Source organism: Zeus faber (assembly GCF_960531495.2).
Source record: "Zeus faber genome assembly, chromosome: 3".
In the NCBI taxonomy this organism is placed as follows: domain Eukaryota; kingdom Metazoa; phylum Chordata; class Actinopteri; order Zeiformes; family Zeidae; genus Zeus; species Zeus faber.
The window spans coordinates 18,162,764-18,186,262 of record NC_137190.1 but is presented as its reverse complement, the minus strand read 5'-3'; the positions used below and the strand labels follow the sequence as shown (position 1 = coordinate 18,186,262).

At 41.3% G+C, this 23,499-nt stretch overlaps 1 protein-coding gene across 1 annotated transcript; it reads left to right on the top strand.

Moving 5' to 3' along the window:
• Positions 1–110: 110 nt before the first annotated feature.
• Positions 111–21,490, top strand: tcf25 (TCF25 ribosome quality control complex subunit). Its single transcript, XM_079998187.1, has 18 exons — positions 111–431; positions 1,024–1,170; positions 1,300–1,371; positions 1,861–1,985; positions 2,171–2,236; positions 2,317–2,399; positions 6,858–6,988; positions 7,713–7,812; positions 9,993–10,086; positions 10,206–10,298; positions 12,357–12,462; positions 12,560–12,719; positions 12,855–12,942; positions 13,246–13,404; positions 14,208–14,298; positions 15,656–15,735; positions 15,873–15,948; positions 20,341–21,490. The coding sequence occupies exons 1-18, from the start codon at positions 225–227 to the stop codon at positions 20,506–20,508; spliced, it is 2,046 nt and encodes a 681-aa protein (XP_079854313.1). The 5' UTR covers positions 111–224; the 3' UTR covers positions 20,509–21,490.
• The last annotated feature ends 2,009 nt before the right edge of the window (positions 21,491–23,499 follow it).

The window sequence follows — 23,499 nt, the reverse complement described above, 5'->3', positions numbered from 1 at the left end:
TCTCTCGCAAACCTCCGCACCGTGCAGCGCTCTCCCAAAGCCCTTGGTGCGTGTGTGTCCCGGGGTTTTAAATAAAGAATGGAGATTTTGAAGACATACCGGAAGTCCGAGCGCCAGCCTGTGCTGCTGTGTAGTTATTTGGCTAGCTAGCTAGCTAGCTAGCTCCCCTGCTAACCGACCACGGAGGCAGGTTCCCAGCGACTGCAGCTCATGCCTGCGGGACCATGTCGACCCGAGCTCTGCGAAGGCTGAAGGGGAGGCAGCGGGGTCAAGAGGCTCTGGACCCCGGTGACCTGGACATTGGTGCCGGGCAGCCGGACCAGGACCAGGCTGAGGATGAGTTTAAGGAGGTCGTCCTGTCAGATAATAACAACAGCCGCAAATCTAAGAAGAACAAGACCCAGAAAAACCTGAGTAATATTTATGAATTGGTAGGTTATAGATCCGTGGAAACGCGTGAATTCAGCAATAAATATAACACGGGTCACTCTCTGGTAATACATGACGTGGGTCGCTGTCAGTGGCCATTACGGTGCCATGTATGGTCTGTTTACTGTTCAAGCTAGCCTTAGCTAGCCTAAATAAATGTGGATGATGTCGCTGTTTTCTAGACCAGTCTCACTACTGTCCCTGAGTGCAGGTGATGCGGGGCTCCCTTTTCACAGTGAATCAGACATTTGCCACCGTTTACAACACGTCTTCGTTTTTATTGCTATATGCACAACAAAACCACATGGAGGATTGAAGATATTCTGTTTTCCCACATACACTTGCACATGTACGGGGGAGTGAAATAATATAAAAGGGGTGAATTCCAAAGGCTGTGCAAATCATGTTGGAATAATTATATAAAGAATAAAATGAGACAATATGTCATCGAAATCAGAATAATATCCATTGTCAAATATGGCCAAAAATGCTGCTTTTCAGACCACTGATCCATCACAATCATCTGGATGTCTTTGCATAGAATGCCCGGGCATACAACTGTGTGAGAAATGTGTTTTAACACCATTTCAACAGATATGCGACGCAGAGAACGAGGTGGAGAAATTGTCACTCAGTGAGGATGCAGAGAAGCCAGAGGAGAATGGCGGTGCGGGTATGGGACGCAGCGATAACAAGGACGCTGGAGAAAACAAGCACCTGCAAGAAGAAACGTGTGCCAAGGTCGGTCGCCGTGTGAAGGGCGTCGACGGGGGCCCTGCTCCCACCACAGTTTTACTTCTCGTGTTATTCTCCACGCCGTTGGGAATCTCAAACCTGAACCATTCTTTTTTTCCTCCCCCCTCCTAACAGTCTCTGTGTGGAGAAAAAGCTAAAAAGAAGAAGAAAAAGAAGAAGAGAAAAACAGCATCTGGAGATTCACAGGTAAAGTTTTGAGGTTTGTATTATATTATATGCAATGGCTATTAAACTTCGGAGACAATATGCATTCATGGTAAGTCTTTATTATTTTATGGACGATTTTACATTTGAGGAAATTCCGGTATGTACAATTGCGTGACACAACAATTGCAACAGGGTTTCACATCGATCACACAATGAAATATGGAGCTAAAAGTATCAGTGCATTGTAAAAGGTACCGTATTCTTATAGAGAAAGAGAGATGATCAGTGAAAATCTGATTGGTTGACGTTTTGTTGGTATAATGCTGAACCGTTTTTAAAAACTATGTTTCGGTGTGTCTAAGTTGCTCTTATTTTGCTCACTCTCTTGTCTGCCTTGGTTTTTAGAGCTTATTGTGCGTAATCACCGGGTGTCATGACATTTCACTGCATATGTGTATGTATGAAGGTATGTATATGTATGTGTAAAATAACCTCCTGATTCTTGAATCTTGATCTTGAATCTTGAAGGAGCATGCAGCCGAGGGTGATATAGATACGTTGCTGGAAACCATAGAACAATCCAATGGTCTGAGCTCGCAGAGTGAGGGCTGTGGAGGCTCCGACAGCAGGTCTCCCATCTATGTAGAGCACAGGTGAGGGGTCCCGGCTTCTCAGTGAAATAGGGGTGCCGTTTGTTTTGTGGTGGGATACAGATGGATCTAAGCTAATTCTAATTACCGGTAGTGATGGAGTGTTACAGCGTGACCTTCAAGTGCAACAGACACCTCTTCTCCCCTGCAACAATTCCTTCTCAGACGCTCTTATGTCCTTCTCATAGAAATCTGAATCCGGAGACGGAGCTGAAAAGATACTTTGGGGCTCGAGCAATTCTTGGAGATCAGAGGTATAAACACTTTTTAATGATGGGATTGAAGTTGCCTCTCTCGATGTTACTTAAAATCATGTATCTGATATTTATTGCAGACAGAGGCAGCGACAGAGGCCGTTTCACCGTTGTACCTGGTTGACCAATCCTCGAGAGACCTGGCCTCGCTTTAGTCGCCCAGGTACTGAAGTTTTCAGAGTGTATATCAATTTATATAATTTATATCATGATTGCATTGCTTCTATTATGAAACTGACTCAGCTCAGACCACAAATTATGAACTGAATTGATGTGTGATGACTGGGCAGACCACTACATTGTACATAATTCATTATAACAGTTGGAAACTGCAAAGGAATTAACTTGAATTAATGTCAGTAATCTGCAACATTGATTCACTTGAATCAATGTGCATCATGAAAAAACTATTCCTACCAACACCAGCTGGAAACATTAACACATTGTATGACAGTATACGCCGATCAGCTATAACATTAAAACCACCGACAGGTGAAGTAAATAACATTGCTCATCTCGTTCCAATGGCACCTGTCAAGGGGTGGGATATATTAGGCAGCAAGTGAACAGTCAGTTCTTGGAAGTTTATGTGTCAGAAGCAGGAAAAATGGACAAGAGTAAGGATCTGAGTGACTTTATCAAGGGCCAAATTGTGATGGCTAGACGACTTGGTCAGAGCATCTCCAAAACAGCAGGTCTTGTGGAGTGTTCTCGGTATGCAGTGGTTAGTACCTACCAAAAGTGGTAAAAGGAAGAACAACTGATGAACCGGCGACAGGGTCATGGTGGGGGTGGTAGCTCAGGAGGTAGAGCTGGTGGTCTAGTAATCCAAAGGTTGCTGGTTCGATCCCAGGCTCCTCCTGCTAGCATGCTGTAGTGTCCTTGAGCAAGACACTTAACCCCTAATTGCTCCTGATGGCTGCGTCCGTCGGTCTTTGAACAATTGTAAGTCGCTTTGGATAAAAGCGTCTGCTAAAATGACTAAATGTAAATGTAATGTAATGTCAGGGTCATGGACAGGGTCAAGTCTAGCCCGTTTGGGCCGATCCCATAGAAGAGCTACTGTAGCACAAATTGCTGACAAAGTTAATGCTGCTATGATAGAAAGGGGTCAGAACACACAGTGCATTGCAGCTTGCTGTGTATGGAGCTGCGTAACCGCTGAATGGTCAGAGTGCCCATGCGGACCCCTGTCCACCACCGAAAGCGTCTACAATGGACACATTAACGTCAGAACTGGACCATGGAGCAATGGAAAAAGGTGTCCTGGTCTGATGAATCACATTTTCTTCTACATCATGTGGATGGTCGGGGTTAGAGTCCGATACGATGGAGCATCTTTGGGATGGGCTGGAGCAACAAGCCTGATCCATGGGGGACCCACCTCACAACTTACAGGACATAAAGGATCTGCTGCTAACGTCTTGGTGCCAGATACCACAGGACACCTTCAGAGGTCTTGTAGAGTCCATGCCTCCACGGGTCAGAGCTGTTTTGATGGCACGAGGGGGAGCTACACAATATGAGTGGTTATTCGTGGTGGTTTTAATGTTGTGGCTGACTGATGTATGATTGTTGTATGGTTAAATACAATTATTTATGTATTTTCATAGGCCTTGTACACATTGAAAACACATCAATACTTGTATAATGAGCTCTACTAGACATTCTTTTATTATTCTTTAAAAATATATAATATATTTAAATTCTGTGTGTTACAAAAACACATCACAAAGTTAAAGACTGTTGTATTATTAATGCTACTTGAACGTGTCATGGTATTTTATGACTTCTCTGAAATGTTGATGTAAATTTAATTTACATCTTGTACATTAAGCACTTGTCTAAGCACTTACAATTGGTCCCTTTCATCCACATCATGTGGTTTATTAAAGAACATATATGGAACAGTGCTGACTCTGTAATGAACTAAACAGATGTTTAATTAGAACACACTCATCTGGTCCTCACAAAGTGAATAACCTCCAACAGATACATTGTGTGGTACACAGCCTTCTGTCATAGATGTCACAGTCAGGCAGTTCCCTTTTTCCAAACATGATGGATCTAGTGCTTCTGTTCCGTATAAGGGATAGTTGAAGCAATGTTTTGTTTTTTTTAACCAAAAGTTGTAGCCTCAAACTACTGAGAAAGTCATAAGGCTTCTAAGTATATTTATAACAGAGGCCACGTTCTTCTTACACTCCATCACTGTGACCTTATGATAAAGATTGTAAAATCACATTGTGCCTTCCCAGCTTGCACATTCTCCCAGTGGGGGTGGGGGGGGACTCCATTCACGCTTAAAAAGAAATCATCAGCCTGATAAGAAGGGTACCTTGGGGTCCATCTGGCAAGTGCTCAGGCACCCCCTGCACGTACCTGCAGCTCAATGTGCAAATGCTGTCATTATAATATAGCAATATATAATATAATCTCAAAGAGAAAGATTTCGATTTACTTTGTTTCTTCGTTTCTTACTTGTATGGAAAATGAAAAACGGGACTAACCCGTTCCGTATTGTTCCAAAAAAAAAAAAAAAAAGAAAACCTGACCCTAACCAAACTGAAACACGTTCAGTCTCTACGGAGGCAGGTCTTTATACAGTTTTCTTACATTTCGTTATTTGTGTTCCTAAAAATGCCGCTCAGACACTAGGCGCGTCTTTAAGAGTTGAGAGTGCAGTGTGTGGACGTCGCCTGCCCGCCGCAGCGCGGGGCTGGGGAGGGAGCGGGCAGCCCCGGCCTTCCCCGGAGGCAGAGCGTGCAGGACGGGTTGGAAATGATCACACTGGGTTGGGGTTATTGTGCCTGGGGCGGGGGCTCTGTCCCCTCCAAGTCAGCGGAGGGAAGAGTCCGCGGGGCGGGCAGACGGGGAGTCGAGCCCTGGTCTTAAAAACTCCACCCAGTCCGCGCCGGAGACCCGACAGACGGAGCGGCAGCGCACGCAGCTCGTTCACTTGCGCCCACAAAGAGGATGTATGTGGGCGTAGCACGTCAGTACACGTGCCTATCAGGTAAACCCTGAAATAAATGAGTAAACAGACGCCCAACGGACCAGGCGGACGCGGTGTAGCGCCCGAGCCCCCGCGCATGGCGGACGAGGTGGGGCGCTCTCATTCCGATTCATGGGATCTTTCATTTTGCGCCGCGGGGTTTCGGGAGACCCCCCCCCCTGTCAGTTCACACTAGCGGTGGGCGGACCGGTGGCAAAAGTATCGATACTACCGATACTACGTCTCGTTTTAACGATCGAGTCTAGCATCAATAGGGTCGATACCAAAAATAAAGGACCAGTTTCTCTCTCCAAAAGAAGTTCAATTGGTTTTTTTTTTTTGTTTGTTTGTTTTAATCGACGTTTATATTCCCTCACTTGCGCTGGCTCGCTGCCCGTCAGTGCTCGCCTGGTGGACGGGAGCTCCTTTCCGCGACACGCCCCCTTGGATGTCGCGCAGTGTGGCGTTGGTCCCATGATCCGCTTCGGCGCGCAGGTTCAAATGGCGGAAAAACGAAATGCATGATGAATAACAAAAATATTTTACAAAATATGTTATAAATATTAATATTTCTTGTTTCATATTATATCATACAAATTAAATTGAAATACTCGTGTCTGTATAGAGTTGTGTATTTATTTATTAACCAAACTGCTTTTACATTAGTAGTGTTATTTTTCTTATACAACTAGGATAGTTATTCTTCAACCATCAATATGACGAAACTTTTTAAAATGTTGTTTAATATTAATTAAGGTTTTCTGGAAATTATAAGGTTTAATATAATTATTTTGAATAATTTGGTGATATGTGTGCATTATACCAATAATAGGTCAAAACATTGCTAAATTTGCCTCAAATATAAAAGCCAGAAGTGGCAGTGAACGAAGAGCCGTTGTCCAGCTGAACCAAATGATCCGGCTCGCTAGTGCCGCGTTGCGCATAGCAACTTCAACCCCCGGTATCGGTATCGGCGATTCTTCCCAGGTATTACTTGGTATCGGATCGAAACCAAATTCTGCAGTATCGCCCGTCCCTAATTCACACGCCAAGGTCCGCAGTGGAACTGAGGTATCAGAGATTGGTGTGGAGTTTGTTTTTTATTTCTCCACAAACAGCGCTGGTTCCTGACTCCCATGCCAGTTTTCCTGTGGTTTTTTTGTTTTGGTTTTTTTTAAATTTTAGACATATTTCTTTTTATTTCCTCCCTACTTGTATGAAACAAACATTTTAAACACAACTTGTCAAGGGACTGTCCCGTTCCGTCCTGTTTCAAAAAGAACCCTGTGTCTCCCCACTGTTCTATGCTGTCACGCACGTCTTCCCGTTGCTATGGGACTTCATTTAGTAAAAGTTAGTACAAGTTTTTGTGTAAATACTTTACTTGTCAATATTAAATCTTGCATTTAGATAGAATCATAAATTGGTAATCGCAGCCCCCCAGCGATCGCCGAGTGGAATTTTGCACAATGGCCCAAGCCTTCTCTATATGAAACTCTCAGCTAAATTATTTTGTAGTGTACCATATAATATGAACCCTGTGTACACGCTCTAGAATTGGTCTATTGCGTAAATATTATTATATTGAGTTTATTATATTATTCTGTTCTGCTTTTTCTTTTGCAGGCATTTCAATGACCCTACTCCAGTCAAAGGACGGCCTACAGTACTTTACCTTTGAGCATAGTCGCGAGTACCAGCAAGTACAGTTTAAGTTCCTTGATGCTGTGGAGTCCATGGATCCCAACAATATTGTGGTAAGTTTTTGTCAATACAGGTGATGAAAATATGTATATTAATTTTGAATTAGAAATGGGAAGTGGGTGGTGTTGCTAGCAGGGGCGGAAATTACTGGGGGGACAGGGGGCGCCCGGACCCCCCCCTTCATGGGAAAAAGGGAGTTGAGGGAGTTGTCCCCCTCAATATATCATTGTAAACATAACTATATAATTAAAAATAATCGCGGCTCTGCGCCCCAACCGCTCCCTACCAACTGTGCCCACGGCGCCCCAGTGATGGGGCGCCTGTAATTGGCGCGCTGAAACAGTGTGTTTTTGTTTTAGAAGTCGGTTATTTTATTTTACTTGGTTTCCTTATGTAATGAAACAAGCACCTTGTGTAATGGGGACACGACACATCCCCCCCCCCCCCCCCCCCACGCAGCCTTGTCCCCCCCACTTCTCAACCCAAAGTTTTGCCCTTGGTTTCTAGTAAATATGCAAAATGTACCGTTCCCCCTTTTTATTTTTTTATTTTTTTATTTTTTAATGATTCAGGAATTTTTATTTATTTATTTATTTATTTATTTTTTGCAATCAGTAAGATAAGACAAACTGCAACCACTAATGGAAGCCATAAAAACGACACCAACATTGTTACATTTTAAATTATTATGTTTCCAAATAGGGCACACTACTGGTAATATTGCCATATTCATCTTTCCCTTGTTCCCTCCCTCCATCTTCTCCTCTGTCCTTATAGGCCCTGCTCCAAATGAACCCTTACCACATTGATTCCCTGCTGCAGTTGTCTGATGTCTGCCGAATACAGGAGGACCAGGAAATGGCCAGGGAGCTTATTGGTGAGGATCTGTGGACACACACTAAAATGCCTAACTAAGCCAGCATAAAATAGTCAAGGAGATCTCTTTATTTTATTACTATATATCTCAATATATATTACTATAATTTATTTTCAGTGTAACTTAATATTTGCCTGACAGACAACTTGACACCTTGGTCCCAATAAAAGGGTTAGGGACAAATTTCTCCCGCCTGCGTTATGATGGAAAGGATTGTGAATGCAACTGATCCAAACAATATCAATATGCAACAGAGGGCCTGTGCTGGTGTGCTTTTAATGACTAATTTTTTCCAAATCTCAATTTCAAATTACTATTGTTATTTTGTTAAATGGAATGCCCCAGATCAAGTGAAATACTGTACATTCCCATGCTCTTCTGTGATGTTTGTCTCTTGAGAAGACCATTTGAAAGATATCGACAGAAATATAGTGGACTGTCCTATGAAGGGAATAAAAGTAAACCTATTGATGAGGTGAAAAGGATATTACACATACTTTTCACATCATACTGCAGCCTCTATGCGTAAATTTGTGATTGTGATATTATTTGTGACCTGTGGCTTAATTTCTAGCTGCTTTACTTAACTAACTAATTACAGTAATTCTGTGCTTAGATTTTTTGTTTAGGACCAATTTACAAAAGTCAATGAGACTTTAATTATAATTTCAATTTTATCATTTAATATAATTTCATAATGAACTGTATGACTATTAAAGCCCATAGGGAACTATATTAAAATAAAAATGTAATTCCACAATAGCATTAATAGCACAGTAACAATTTTCCACATATTTGTGTGTTATTTGAGTAAAACTCAAAATGAAAATGCAATAATTCAATTTACATTTTCACAAACTTGTATGACTATATTAAAATGAAAATGGAAAAGATGTTTGACATTTAATTTTCAAAGTTGTACCCCGCTGTACAGTGGACAATATTCAAATGTTAATTCTAATTTGAAAATTAAAATGCAACATAAACAATGTAACCTCGTTTTCCTTTTATGCAAGCAATATTAAGACAACATTAAGATTAAAATGCAATTTTCCAACAATTTGAAGATGAAAACCGCATATGACATTTCATTTTCAAAGACTTAACCCGCTGTCCAGTGGACAATATTCAAACATTAAATCTAATTTGAAAATGAAAATGCTATATTAACAATGTAGTGTAAATTTTTTTGCAAGCGTTATTTAAGTCACAATTAAAATTAAAATGCAATTTTCTATTAATTTGAAATAAATGAAAATTATAACTTAAAACTGCATTTGACAGCCCCCAAAGAGGGGCCAGAGCCCCCAACCCCTGCTCCGGATGCGTCCAGGGGTAGGGGCGATGTCCCCTTTCCGCGTGTGTCCGGGGACAGGGACAGAGGCTGACCCAGCATTAATTAACCACGGTTAGATTCAATTTTGAGTTCTAGCTCAAGTACAAGAGATTATTTGTCACATACATAGTCAATGCACATATGCAGTGAAATCTCATGACACCCAGTGATTGTGCACAATAAGCTCTATAAGCTCTAAAAATACTAAAATGTGCGTAATCAACACGAGGTGCTCGCGCAGGCGGCTACAAGGGCGGCGCCACAACCGCAATTCTGGGTTCTATGATTATACAATATAATTAATTGTCTATGTTGTATAAGATTCCCAGGTAATTAAATGTATTGACCTTCTCCATGGGTTTCTCATATTGCTGAAAAAGGGATTTGTTTTTAAACCTTCCCTTTTGGTCCCTATCCTACAATCATCTACTGTATATAGTTCTGTATTCTATCTTCAAATGTGGGAAGATAAACCAACAAAAGTTGAAAAATTATCCAAGTTTCCAGTGAAGTTGAGGTGTCAAACTGAGCCTGAACTGTGTTTAATCAGATTTGTGATGTACAAACATCTGTCCACCCGTTTTCATTTTAACTCTCATTCTGCTTTGTTATAGCCAATAATATAATATAAGATAACACTTTGTCAATCGCCAGCGCATAGTTCAGGTGTTCTGGCAGCAGAAGTTGTCAGGACTTGATGTCTAAAATGGAGGTAAAAAAATACAAATGAAATAAAACATAGAAATTTCAACATAAATAATTAATACCGTTGGCAATAATAGTTCATTAGTGTCAGGCCACCCTCAGCTCACCACTGTTAAGTTTAGCTTTGTCTCCTTTTCAGAGAGGGCCTTGTACAGCTTTGAGTGTGCTTTCCACCCGTTGTTCAGCCTGACTTCAGGCACCTGCAGACTGGACTATCTGAGACCGGAGAACAGGTCAGTCTTTTTCAGTCATCCTGTTTCAGCTAGCTTGTCATAACTCTGTTTATATTAACTATGTAATGTTTTCTTCGTGTCCGGATGGCCTGAAAGTTTTCCTTACTCTGTTTTTACAGGGCATTTTATTTGGCTCTTTATAAGCACATGATGTTCCTTGAGAAGAGAGGATGCCCACGGACATCCCTGGAGTACTGCCGACTGATCCTGAGGTACACAGAGATTCGCAAAGTCAAGCCATAGATGATAAAGGAATAAATAGTTTTCATTAAATTTACATTGTAGGCTGCTCTACTCAAAGGCTTATTACGTTGAATTCTGCTTGATGCAGCATTAAGGTGTGTGTGTGTGTGTGTGTGTGTGTGTGTGTGTGTGTGTGTGTGTGTGTGTGTGTGTGTGTGTGTGTGTGTGTGTGTGTGTGTGTGTGTGTGTGTGTGTGTGTGTGTGTGTGTCATCACCTGCATGTCTGAACAGCGGGATACTGATACGAAATATGACAAATGTCCTGCAGATAACCATGAAACCCATAAACGGTCATGGAAACACTTTAATGTCATTAGAGACCATAAAAGCTACAGTCATGCTGGGCGACAGACCACTTATAGCAGCATGCTTTAGGCTGTTGTCTCTTGTAGCTTTGAGTTTTGAGTATATCCAAGTAGTGTGTAGGGAAAATTGGATTTACATTAACCTCTTCTCAACCTCCGACTTCCTGATCTCATAATGACTGTGTTCCGGTCCTTTTATTGTTAGTGCAGTATAATCTTAGATGCAATATACTGTGAGGCTGTCCTTTTTCAGCCTACAGACGATTTACATTTTGGAGTCTTGGTAAATTGTATTACTTTTGTCTTGTGTAGATTTGTTGCTTGTCTTGCAAACAAATGGGACTCAGTGGGATTGAGAGTCCTGTAACCGGTCTTGATCTGGATTTCCTACGCTGCAGAACATTGTCCGCACTGTGATGCCAAACAAAGAGAGCTCTAATAACTACAGAGGAGAAGTCTCCGTAAGACAGGTGCCTACGTTAGTCAATTAACTAAACTATTTTTAGAAGATATTGTAACAGGAGGAAACCTACAAATCCAGTTGTTCTCGTTGACTTCTCCCACAATAAAGCAGTTGTTCAAAGAAATCTATGAACACAAGGCTCGTTTGGAATTTACCCAGAGGGCTGACAACTGGAAAGATACCAGGAGGGATTTTTGAAATATCTGAAATATCCTTACGAATTAAAATACTCAAGGTGAGAGAACTTCTTTCTGAATTGCTAAAAATAGATAGCATCAGCATGGCATGCGTGGGGAGATGTGACAGGATGTCACACTAAAGGAAAGCAAAATAAAAACATAGGGTTCACAGGAGTTAGAGAAAAAAATATATCAGCATAATATGTTATTTATTGTATATCAATCAATCAATATCATATGCTATATTATACAATATCGTAAAAGACAACAATCCTTGAATATTGGCCTGATTTTATACACACTCACACACGATTGTAAGACAACCAGTGTCTTGAATCAATGTTTTATTTTTATTTTTATTTATTTATTTTTTTTATCCCCCTTATTCCAACAAATGTCATGAAATACATTGAACGATTTGATCCTGCTTTAAATGTTTTGGCTTGAGCTCTGAGGCAGCATCTTGTGACCACTCAAATGTAAATCACTTTAATAGCTGTGTTAATGTCCCAAAGCCCCCGACAAAGCTCCATTCAGCACTTTATTTAAACATTGTAGCTATGCAAAAATCAACAACTTTTGGATGTCTTGTCTTCACTATGTCTTGACTTTCCAGTGTTTGCTTTTTCAGAAACATGGCAACTGGAAAAGTATTGTTTTTTTTCATAGTATTTCAAACTGTCATTTCTTTCGTTTTTAAAACTTAATCGAGGGAATATGAATCGTCCTAGAAATTCATTCCTGTTGTGTCTGAAAGTAAAAATGCAACCGTTGCTCGCATTTGCATTTTCATTTGTAGATCTATTTGTCTGTCAGCATTTCTGGAAAAAAAAAATGTTCAGGAACTGGTATCAAAGTCAAGGCATCATATTCATCAGACCTTAAGTGACACTAAGTTGTGTTTTAACTGCGTTTTGGGTCGACAATAATTAACTTTGTTTGAAGCCATGGCTTGTTCAGAGCGTATTTAAGACATTTTTAGATGTGTTTGCATTCACGGTTTTGTGTAAATTTCTTCTCCCCCTTGTGCAAACCCGATCTGTTGTGATGTTTTGTCCGGTTTGTTTCCTCCGGAATCAGTTTGGATCCAGAATCGGACCCGCTCTGCATGCTGCTCCTCGTCGACTTCCTGACGCTGCGCTCTAGAGAGTACCCCTCGCTGCTCAGATTGTATCAGGACTGGGAGGTAGCGTGCGCTAATGACGGTTAATGTGGCACCTTAATGCCGGGCAGACCCAAGGACCCTGCCTAAAACGGAAAACTCTCCACTGTGTCCGTGGCAGGTGCACAGAAATCTCTCCCAGCTGCCGAACTTTGCGTTCTCTGTGGCGCTGAGCCACTTTCACCTCAGCCAGGAAGAGGAGACAACGCCTCAGGAGAGGGATCGGTTGAGAGAAACCGCTGACCTGCTGCTGCAGAACGCCCTCATAATGTTCCCCGGAGGTGACGGTGGTTGAATGCACTTAATTTACCGCCACTTAATATAGAGTATTTGCGGTTTCAAGATTGGACTCAAGAGTTGAAGATGTTTGTGTTGGATCATTATTGTGTTTCTGTGCGTCCTGCTTGCCGTTTCAGTGTTGATGCCTTTACTGGGTCTGTGCACGGTGCAGCCGGATGCTGCCGTCTCGTCACATGCCTTCTTTGGCCCCAAGAGTCAAATAAGGTAATACGGTGACAACGACAATACACCCTGCTTTGTTTTTCATGCATGATTTATTTTTGATTTGTATCTGTGCAGGTATCTGGGCAGGTTAAAAAGAGGCAATGCATGTGCTGTGGAATTCTTATTCAATGACATCAATACATTTTTCAAATGCAGTACAGTATAAAGCAGCAGTAATAAAAATAAGCTTTATCTCAATGTTTTTCAATTATCTGTTCCACCTTTTTTTTTTTTTTTCTCTCATCCGACAATATACCATCCTCCGCACTTTATTTCCTCTCGCTATCTCCTACTCAAATGCAGTCAGTCCCCAGCTCTGGCTGAGTTGACCGGCCTGTACGTGGGGAGAACTCACACCCTGTGGAGGGAGGCCGGCGTCCTGCTCTGGCTGGAGGAGAGTGTCAAGGAGGTGCTGCACCGAGTCGATACGACGGACCCCCTGGTGGAGGATTGCCACAACAAGTAAGACTTGTGTGTCCTGCAAAATGGAAAATAGCTCCGAAGGTGGTGACAACAATGCTGTATTGGTTGGTTGTTCTTCTTAATGCAATAGTTCGCACAAAAAAAAAAGGTTTGCATGGCATAACTTCTCCATTTTAGAATCGGTTTAAAAAATTGCAGTTCGCTCTCACGGCCTTGTGCGACTGGACAATGCTTGTATTTTTCCTACTATTCCATTTGAGCCCGGGGCAGTCGGAGGTCATCCAAGTCATTTGGAAGTTTAATAATTTTCCATCCAAGTGGAGACGAGATAAGATCTTCCCATGCTATGAAATGATTCTTTCAGCAAAAAAGACGGTATACAGGGACTTTGATGCGCACGAGAGCATTAGTGCACTTTGAATGAAAGATACCATTTCAGCGACAGTGAAATAACCTTTAAGGCCAATGCTTATAACAGGATGCTGAAATAGAACGCTCTTTATTTTTGAGTATTTCATATTTTTGTTTTCTCTGCTGGCAGAAATAAGGCACATAAATAGTGTTTTCGATCCAATTGTTGGTTGTTATGGTGCATGAATTTCCATGTCTTTGTGAGGTTTGCGCGACAGGCAGGCTCTGACGCCGCTAGAGGCAGCGTCACTCATCCAAAGTTATCTGTTTTATCTTTTGCATAGTTTGAAATACACACTGGCTACGTGGTGCACTACTTCTCTTGGGCTGTTACTATCTGTGATTATTTCTCTCCTGTACGTCAGCAACTCCAGCCAACTTCTCACGATGATGAACAAGAAAGCATAACACGCTCATTTGTTGTGTTGTAGGAGGAAGCAGAGGTACCAGAGTGCACCGCGCAACATCCATCGCCACGTCATGCTGTCTGAAATCAAAGAAGCCACTGCCACTCTACCTCTGGTGAGAGGAACTAAACCACCGTGAAACTAAACAGTGTAAAGCAGCGTATTTCTTGAGTTAAAACCCGTTCTATATTCCGACCTTCTTAATTATGTTCTCACAAGATTTTTGAAATCTGTTCTGAAACGGTACTGTGTGTTGGCTACTGCTTCGGGTTAAATTGATGCATTATATCAGGCAGCGGTGTTGGCTGAGGGGAGTGAACAGCTATCAGCCACCCGCCCTTCAGAAAGGCATCAATCCCTCAACTGCTCCAGTGAAATTTCCCTCTGACAGTAGAAGACCAACACGTCTAAATATTCACATCTCAAAGCTTCGTTCAAATAACTAAAGCTCTAATTTGTCCATTGTTACATACTAGTTAGGGCATTAGTAACATTTATTTTGATAGCACATCTCTGGAACAAGAGCAACAAAGTGGGACAGACAACAAATAGTAATTTAAAGCAGCACTATGTAACTTTTGGTATTTGGGATTTGGCGCCCCTACAGTTTCTGAGTCGAATTGCACTTTTACGCCACTGTTGTAGAACTCGGTCCGGTGTCTAAGAGTATAATTAATTTTACCGGACATATTTGAACCTTAACCGTCACGTTTCAAGTCTTATTTTACAAAACGCAAATACAATGTACACCTAGGTTACAGCGCCCCTTGCACGGACCTCGCCGCTTCGGCGAGGGGGCGGGGATCAGCCCCCTGCTACCGTTACAGGTACCAGATGTGCTCGGCCTGGCAGATTAGCTCTCACGGCGCGAGTCAGAGTGTGAAACAATCCCAGTGGCGCAGCGAAAGTGACGGGCGACGCGCACCGGCTGACGTGCGGGTGCCAGGCCGACGGAGAGATGGAGTGGCTACGTTTTGGAGTGGCTACGTTAGAGCCGTAACGCCTAACGCACTTTTCCCACGGTTTCGTACCCGAACACCAAAGTTACATAGTGCAAGAGCAGGTGTTCGGGGGTGGGTGGAATGAAAGAGGTGCCATTCTCCATATTACAAGTCTGTTATTTTAAGGTTAAAAATTTACATGGTGTTTCTTTAAGACACAGAACTTTGCAACATTATAGTTGAATAAGAAAAAGACGCTTGTCCTTAGAAAAAGGGTTTTTGATGCCATTTAAAGCAATTAACCCCATTGCTGTAACAGTCCACTTCAATAAGTGAAAGCTTCATCATGACGCCTGTAATGAGTTGTGTATTTCAGCTTTCCAGGGGAGTGAACAAACTGAAGCAGCATAAGCCCTATGGCTAGTCCTACTTAGAAGTCTGGCTGTGTGTATCTTGTCAATATGTGCTTAAGCTGTATTATTTCAGTACTATTTTGGAGGTCACTATACAGGTTAACCTTTCCCTCTTTAGGAGGTGACCATGCAGCCCGTGATGAGCTTCGACCCCCTGCCTCCCCTGGACTCTGTGGCGCCTTACACCCGACCCGAAAGGTAACTCAGAACAACAACATATAAAATGACATATCTACTCAACAAATCAATTCAAAAATATATTACAATTATACTGGTCCCTTCTTACAATGTATATTTTTGCCCCGTTTTTTGTTTATTCTTTTGCATGTCAAAAGGAACCACGTGGGAGCTTCCAGTGAGAGCACACTGTCGCTGTTTTTCCGCTCTTTGCTGCCAAACTTTAACTTACAGGTGGGTGGACTCGAACCTGGTAGACCCAGGTGTAAGTACGCCTTGTCTCACACAAATAGTATAGCTTAGAGTTGTGTTAATCTTCTAGCGTGAATCTTGTGGCTCTAAGAATTCCAACACATCCTCGATTCATGCAGGGTTTTTTTCCCCCCCAAAGTCCCCTACTTACTGTTAGGGTTGACGAACCTTAAGGGTTTGTCAAGGGTTTGTCAACCCCTCAGGGTTTGGGAGGCATATGACCTTCCAACACATAACTGTGTAGAAACAGTTTATTTTTGTCACCCATTCTCCACTGGTTCATCACACAAGTCAACAATGACAACATTCATGAAATGCGGAGGAAGTTATGAAGTATTAGCTGGGCCGCCTTTCCCAAAGAGTGGTGTTTGAAATTATTGTTTCATTTATTTAATGAGCTCCTTCTCAATAAATCTTATATTCAAATGGCTTTGATTCCATGCTACCTCTAGAGCCATATCCTTGCGCTGTGGAAATTTCATTAAGCTCTATACTGCCCTTTTATAATTTTCTTTTCAGTATTTTTAGAGACGACTGGTGGCATAATTTAATAACATTTAAAACTTTTTTTTTGGGAGTGGCCTAAATAATGCTGTCTCTGCGTCTTAAAAGCAGTGTTCCCAGCAACAACTGATTGTTTGCGCTCTCTGCTCCATTACCCACATCAACAACTAGTCTTCCAGAGGATAAAAATGCGGAAAGACCATATGGTGGCAGAGACAGAAAAGGAAATAACAATGTAAAATCCTCATTATGCAGTACCTGTAACACGAAAATATGAACTATGAGATCAGAAGAAATAAAAAATACATAATTATACACATGTCTTACATACACTCTTTACTTAAATGCAAGGGTTGAAACTTCAGGCTTGACCATCGGATACCATACAAATAGGATATGATTTCATTCCAAAGAGAACAATTACATTTTGGGCAAAATCACAAAATCTTGTGTGTACAATACTGTGACATAACATCCCAGAGACATGCATGTGGCATGAAAGTGCAATTATTTTTTAATTTAATTTAAAGTTGCATTTTAGTTTTTAAGGTGAAATTCTACTTTAAAAGTTTGAATTCCTTTTTCTTCTGAACATACTTGCACACACTGTGCTACATTTCTCAGAAGTTGATGTGCATAAAGATGTGCTCTACTTTGTAAAATCCTTCATTTGGCTATTTTGACTCAAACTAGAATAAAACTAACAGGCGACGCTCTTTGTAGTCGTTCTCTTTACAAACTCTCTGTTCAACTTCATTATCCAAAATCCTTGAGGCTATATTTGTTTCAAATTTGACTGCAGAGTATTTATTGTTAGACATATACAACCCAATATTGTTCTCCTAAAGGTACAGTGTGTAGAATTTATGTAGCGGATATGGCAGAAATGAAATATGGTATTTGTAAGTATGTTTTCATTCGTGTATAATCCCATGAATATAAGAATTGTGTTGGCATTACCTTACACCGTTTTTACGTTACCGTTTTTATCTACATGGACACGGGTATGCTTCATGGCATGTTGTACCGCCATGTTTCTTCTACAGTAGCCCAGAACGGACAAACCAAACACTGGCTCTAGAGAGGATCTTTCGCATACTTTGAGAGTTTCGTGGCCACCGTTTCTTCCACGGAGGCTGCTATGTTGCGCCGCCAATTCAGTTTGTTGCAATCAGCAACCGCTGATCACCGCTAGATGCCACCAAATTCTACACACTTGACTTTTAAATACTAACATACTATTTTAATACATGGCGAGGGGAAGTTTATTTTTTTTATTAAAAATCGAAAATTTTGATGTGATACTGTGGTATATCATGTATTTCACATAATACAAGGTTAAACTGGACATGGACATTGATCCGATAGAAAGATCTACAGTACAATGTGCTATCATTGGTTTTGTTTATTGTTGTTTAGTTGTTTTGTTTATTTCCTGTCGTTCAACATCCTTTTAGTCAACACACTGTAGTGTAATTTCTTCAGAATTTAGCTCATAATGAATAGATGCAATAATGTTTGGTAGAGTTCATGGAAGATGCTTGCCCAGTCTGGATGTGGTCTTAGAAGTATGTCGCTAAGTCATTTCAGCCTCTGATACATACCGTATTTCCTCAAATAGTGACCAGGTTCGTATTTACCTCAACTGCAGAGGGTACCAGGCCTTTATTGGAAACGGGCTTATATTAGAGGCAGGCTTTTATATGTAATTCCCTCTGTTTAATAAGTATATTTGATCATATTTCGGTATGAATTTTATATCACGCAATCCGTCTGGGTGCCATTCCAAGCAAACACATGTATGGTGAAAAAAGCGCTCGTAGCTACTCTAAAATAGTCTTAAAGTTGTACTTGTGGTGGAAGCAGACAGGGAAATTTCAGTTTTCTGAGTTTCCCTTGAACACAGCACTTTCTTCTTTGCAGCGCTGGAGAGCAGGGCATTTGCCCCAAGAAGTGATCTGAGATCTGCTCTGCAGCAATAGGAAACAGAGTAGATGAAATACATCTACAATAAAAACACTGTTTTATTTTCTTTGTTTGAAGAAAATATTAGTTTGTATTTGAGGCAGGCTTTTATTTGTTTGTGTCGACCATGCCCTCTGCATTTATTAGAGGCCCGGTTTTTATTTGACTACCGGTTTATATCTGAGGAAATACAGTACTTTTATAAGCATCTGGAATGGGTCTGCCCTTAATACGTGATATACACCCATCGGCCACAACATTAAAACCCAGGACATGTAGAAGTGAATAACATTGCTTATCTTGTCCCAATGGCACCTGTCAAAGGGTGGGATATATTAGGCAGCAAGTGAACAGTCACAGCCAAATTGTGATGGCTAGACGACTGGGTCAGAGCATCTCCAAAACGGCAGGTCTTGTGGCGTGTTCCCAGTATGCAGTGGTTAGTACCTACCAAAAGTGATCCAAGGAAAGATAACCGGTGAACCGGCAGCAGTGTCATGGGCACCCATGGGCTTATTGATGCGCGTGGGGAGCGAAGTCTAGCCCATCTTCTTCGATCCGGAAGAAGAGCTACTGTAGCACAATTTGCTGAAAAAGTTAATGCTGGCTATGGTGGAAAGTTGTCAGAACACGCAATGCATCACATGTTGCGTAAGGGGCTGCGTAGCCGCAGACCAGTCAGCGTGCCCTGGCCGACCCCTATCCAATGCCGAAAACACCTACAATTGGCACCTGAGCGTGGACAATGGAGCAATGAAAGAAGGTGGCCTGGTCTGATGAATCATGTTTTCTTCTACATCATGTGGATGGTCGGGGTTAGGGTGCCATCCGACAGAGCATCTGTGAGATGTTCTGGAACAACAAGCTTGGCCCCACCTCACAACTTCCAGGACTTAAAGGATCTGCCGCTAACGTCTTGGTGCCAGATACCACGGGACGCCTTCAGAGGTCTTGTGGGGTCCATTCTTTGATGGGTCAGAGCTGTTTTGGCGCGGGAGTGGGAGCTCCATAATATTTGTGGTTATTAGTGGTGGTTTTAATGTGTCTGATCGGTGTATGTTTTTGGTGATACTAAATGATTTGTGTGTGCTCCACTTGTCTATGCCCCACCCAATATAGCTGTGGACTTCGTTCAGCCCATCTTCTTGTTTTTCCAAAACCTGATTGAGATTGAGGAGATCTCTTCATAGGAAGCACATGAGTTTTCTGGACAAGTTGTTGAAATGGCTCGGGACAGGAAAAAGGTTGAGCGGTGTAACTAAAGGAGTGATGAACCATATTTCTGCTCACACAGTCTGACACATGAGCGTATTTTCTGGGTCAATATGCACTTCAGTCTGACAGAGGCATCCAGACAGAGCAAAGCAGCTGTTCCAACCGGCATCTTGATATTGTTATGTAATTACAGAAAGGAAGCGATACATTCTAGGCAAGAAAAATAGAATAACGTCTTGAAAGCGATGTGCCCAACTTTGTTATCTTTTAGAATTTTGTTGTCTAATTTATCTGAAAACAAAGTAAAGGAACTGAATACCCAAACGATGGCAGAATTTCTGCTCATATGTCAGACAAATGTGAAAAATCCCCGTCATATGGCGTCGTTTTTGAGATCTAATGCTGCAATATGCCTCATCATGTTGCAGAGGTCACAGTTCAATGGATAAATTACAACAAATACAGTGTTACAGTATGTGTATACAATACTGTGATGTAACATACAACATGACATGTCCAACTGCAACTTTCCTCATTTGTTTTTCATCCATAAATGCTAATATTGTATTGGAAAACAAAGAATCAAGAATTGTCAAGTGTAAATTAAATAAAAGATATTGCTCTGCATGGTGAGGTACTACAGTCCCAGATAGATGGATAGAGTAATGTCTGCTTTCTGTCTCCGTTTAGGGAGGACAGAGGCAGGAGGACGACCTGCAGGTGGCTCAAGCAGGACGCGAGCTGAACCAGGAAGTGAATCGTCTGATGGTGGCAATGAGGGACATGCTCGCTAACATCCAGTTCCAGGAGCCGCCGCGGGAGGACAACCCTGAGAGGGACGAGGAGGAGTGGAACTAGGAGCCGAAATGGAACGAAACCCGGGAGGGAGGGAGAGGGAGAGAGAACATGGTTTTGTTCTGTCAACCCTGGGTAATGCGTTTTGACAACGGTAAATGTCTCAGATTTAAAATTTCTTCGGCCGAGTAAAGTGGAATCTTAATTAAAAACTTGATGCCAAAATCATGCCAAAACAATGCTTCATGTATGGTTTCAACCCTCTGAGTTCAAAAGATGGAGAGGGATTTTCGGTCGGTAAACATTAAACATTTTTGTAGAAAAACTCCAATGAACTTAAAAAATAAAGACTGAATTCCCAGTAAGTATGACATGTCAATTAAAGTATTTTCCTCGGTAGCAATTTGATAAAGTTGTATTTTGTTGTAAATGCTGCATTTTATTATTTAGTGGCCTCAGAAGTTATACCGTTGTTCAATAAGATTAGGTGCACTTTAGGTTAAACTGAAATGTAATGGAATGCAGAATATACCAAAAAAGTATTTTGAAGACGTCCTTGCATTCGTCTGAGATCTGTTTTCACAAAAGAAACATTTTTCTTATTTTTAATGTCATTGGGTGGTAACAAGATTTATTCAGTCATAAACACAAACACACAAGCTAAAGGTGTGGGGTCTAAAGGATTTTATTTACAATTAATACCACATAACAACTTGATTTATTCAATAGAACTGATTTTGATTGACTTGATAAGTAATAAATAAGAATTGTTGACATTTGCAGGTCAAGTTGTTTAAAGGGTTGTCTACAATGATATTTGCATAATTCCGATAAAAGGAGATATTTTATTTTTCCAGAATAATGTAAATGTCAATTGGTTAGATGTGTCCGTCTGTCTATTGCTGTTTATTTAAGTTACAACTAGCAGCAACTTTTCCATCTTCTCAAAGTTCAAATGTGCCGTCAAATAAATGGATGGTCAAAGCTCAAACTGACTGACCCACTTTCGTGCCATTAAACACACCGTACATGCTTCCAGTGACTAGAACTCGGGTAGTTCTCTGAAAAGCAACCTCATCGTTAAAACTCAATAACACTTCGCAAACAAGTTGTCAATAATACAATTGTATCCCATTTCCGCCCCTGACCCCGAAAGTGGACTTAATAAAAATATATATAAGTTCAGAAAGCCCCACTTCTTGCTAAGTCTTCCTCCCACGTATTCCATGTTGTGGATATTGGGCTGAATGATATATTGCAATCTCTAACTGGTTAGCATGTGCTGTACGCCACAAAGCATGGCAGCGATTTATTAAAAAACATGGCGTACACTTTGAATCTAATCAACGTGCGCATGTTACGCTTCACTCAAGTCCAAATCACAGCTTGACAACCAGACGAACGTGTTCTAGATGCCGGAGTCAATGGACGACAGATATGAGAGAAAACAGCCTCCACACTTGAGTTCCCCTGGAGCCTTGTAACGGTGCGGAGCTCTGTGGTTGTGAATGGTTGACTGTCAAATTGGGTCCTTTTTCTGTTCTCGCCCTGAGCCACGGTTCGGGTCATGAGGCGTATTCATGAATGCCTTGAACACCGCAGACCCTCCGACTGTGCATGTCCAAATCTCTGCATCCATTCATCACCGACAGCCCACCATGATTATTCAATTTCCCACTGTTGGAAAAACAATAATGCGTTCAGTACAAGTTCAGGATCATGAAATTATATTCCAAGTCATTGCCCACCCAAGTTCATACACACTATGGGAACGTTCTTAAACGCACAGAAAGTGTTGACGTTGACATTTGGCCCATTTACTTAAGTGCAGTAATTTGCAGGAGGTATAATTTGTATACTCTAATATCAGTGTATAATATAACATTTCTAAGAACTACAGTCTAAAGATTGAGTGTTTATTACTTAATATATTTATTACATATTAAATAAAAACTTCAAGATCACCATCCAATCCAGATGGATTGGAAAAAATTGCTCTGGGACCCTAATCGGAGATGATTATTTTGTTGTTAGATATGATTTAGTCCAAATAATTGAAACCCCAGATCCCCCTGAAGGAACCCGTGTTGAAAACCATGATCTGGAAGTAAAACACTGGAAGGGGAGTTTTACTGGAACGGATCTCACAAATGACATTTTTGGAGCTATGTAGGTCACTTACAAACTATATCATGTCTGGCAACAATCGGTTACTAAATGGGCCAGGGTGTCGCTCCAGCTGCGCATAAAATAGTATTTATGATAAAAAATAAAAATAAAAAGAGGTTTCTTTACACTGGGAGTTATTCTCCATTGCTTCTGAAACCGTTTAATTTCGGGTCTGTTGTTTGTGGGTCTGTGAGGCAAAAAACTACCATTGGAGAGGAGGGGTCATGCGACATGTGATGGGAGAAGTATACCAGGCCTGAACCATCACTGTACCAGAGACCACACCCGTTTTAAATACAAAATGTAATACGAGGAAGTGATGCAACACAGTACAAACACATCCCACTGAGCAATTTCAACAATTACAATTGTAGCTCATGTTTCAATTATATTAAAAGTTATTTATGACTACTATAAAAAGATTTTTTGGACTTTTTAAGTGGATATCTGCAAGAGCTTGTTTAACTTAAAGTGTCTTCAGAGATCACGGGACATATTGTGAGACCGTTTTAACAACATCAACATGTAAATGTAATTTTCAACGTGTCCCCACGCAGCTGGTATACACGCCACAAATGCGAGTGCGCCGACGCTTTGCGAGCACATTCCATAAACGACAGAAAAAAAGAAAATGGTTGTTTGTGCATTACCCAGCTGGGATGATGGGAATAGGTTTTGAGAAAAAGTGTAATATAAATGAATGGACATAATAGGCAACACTGTTTACAACAGTAATATAATTATAACAATCACATGGTGAAATTACTTATGCATAGTTGTTGTGCTTGTTGTACATTTCCTAAGGTGCTTTTGACAAGGGTGGGGGGTAGGACATGATGGTGATGATAAAATACATCAGGATCGTGGCTGCAGACTATTGACAAC

Bases quoted from the DNA above. Each gene is read 5' to 3' on its own strand.
- tcf25 (XM_079998187.1), top strand. From the start codon at position 225: ATGTCGACCCGAGCTCTGCGAAGGCTGAAGGGGAGGCAGCGGGGTCAA. The intron at 1,986-2,170 runs GTGAGGGGTCCC...TCCTTCTCATAG, and splicing joins CCCATCTATGTAGAGCACAG to AAATCTGAATCCGGAGACGG. The intron at 15,949-20,340 runs GTGGGTGGACTC...GTCTCCGTTTAG, and splicing joins TGCCAAACTTTAACTTACAG to GGAGGACAGAGGCAGGAGGA.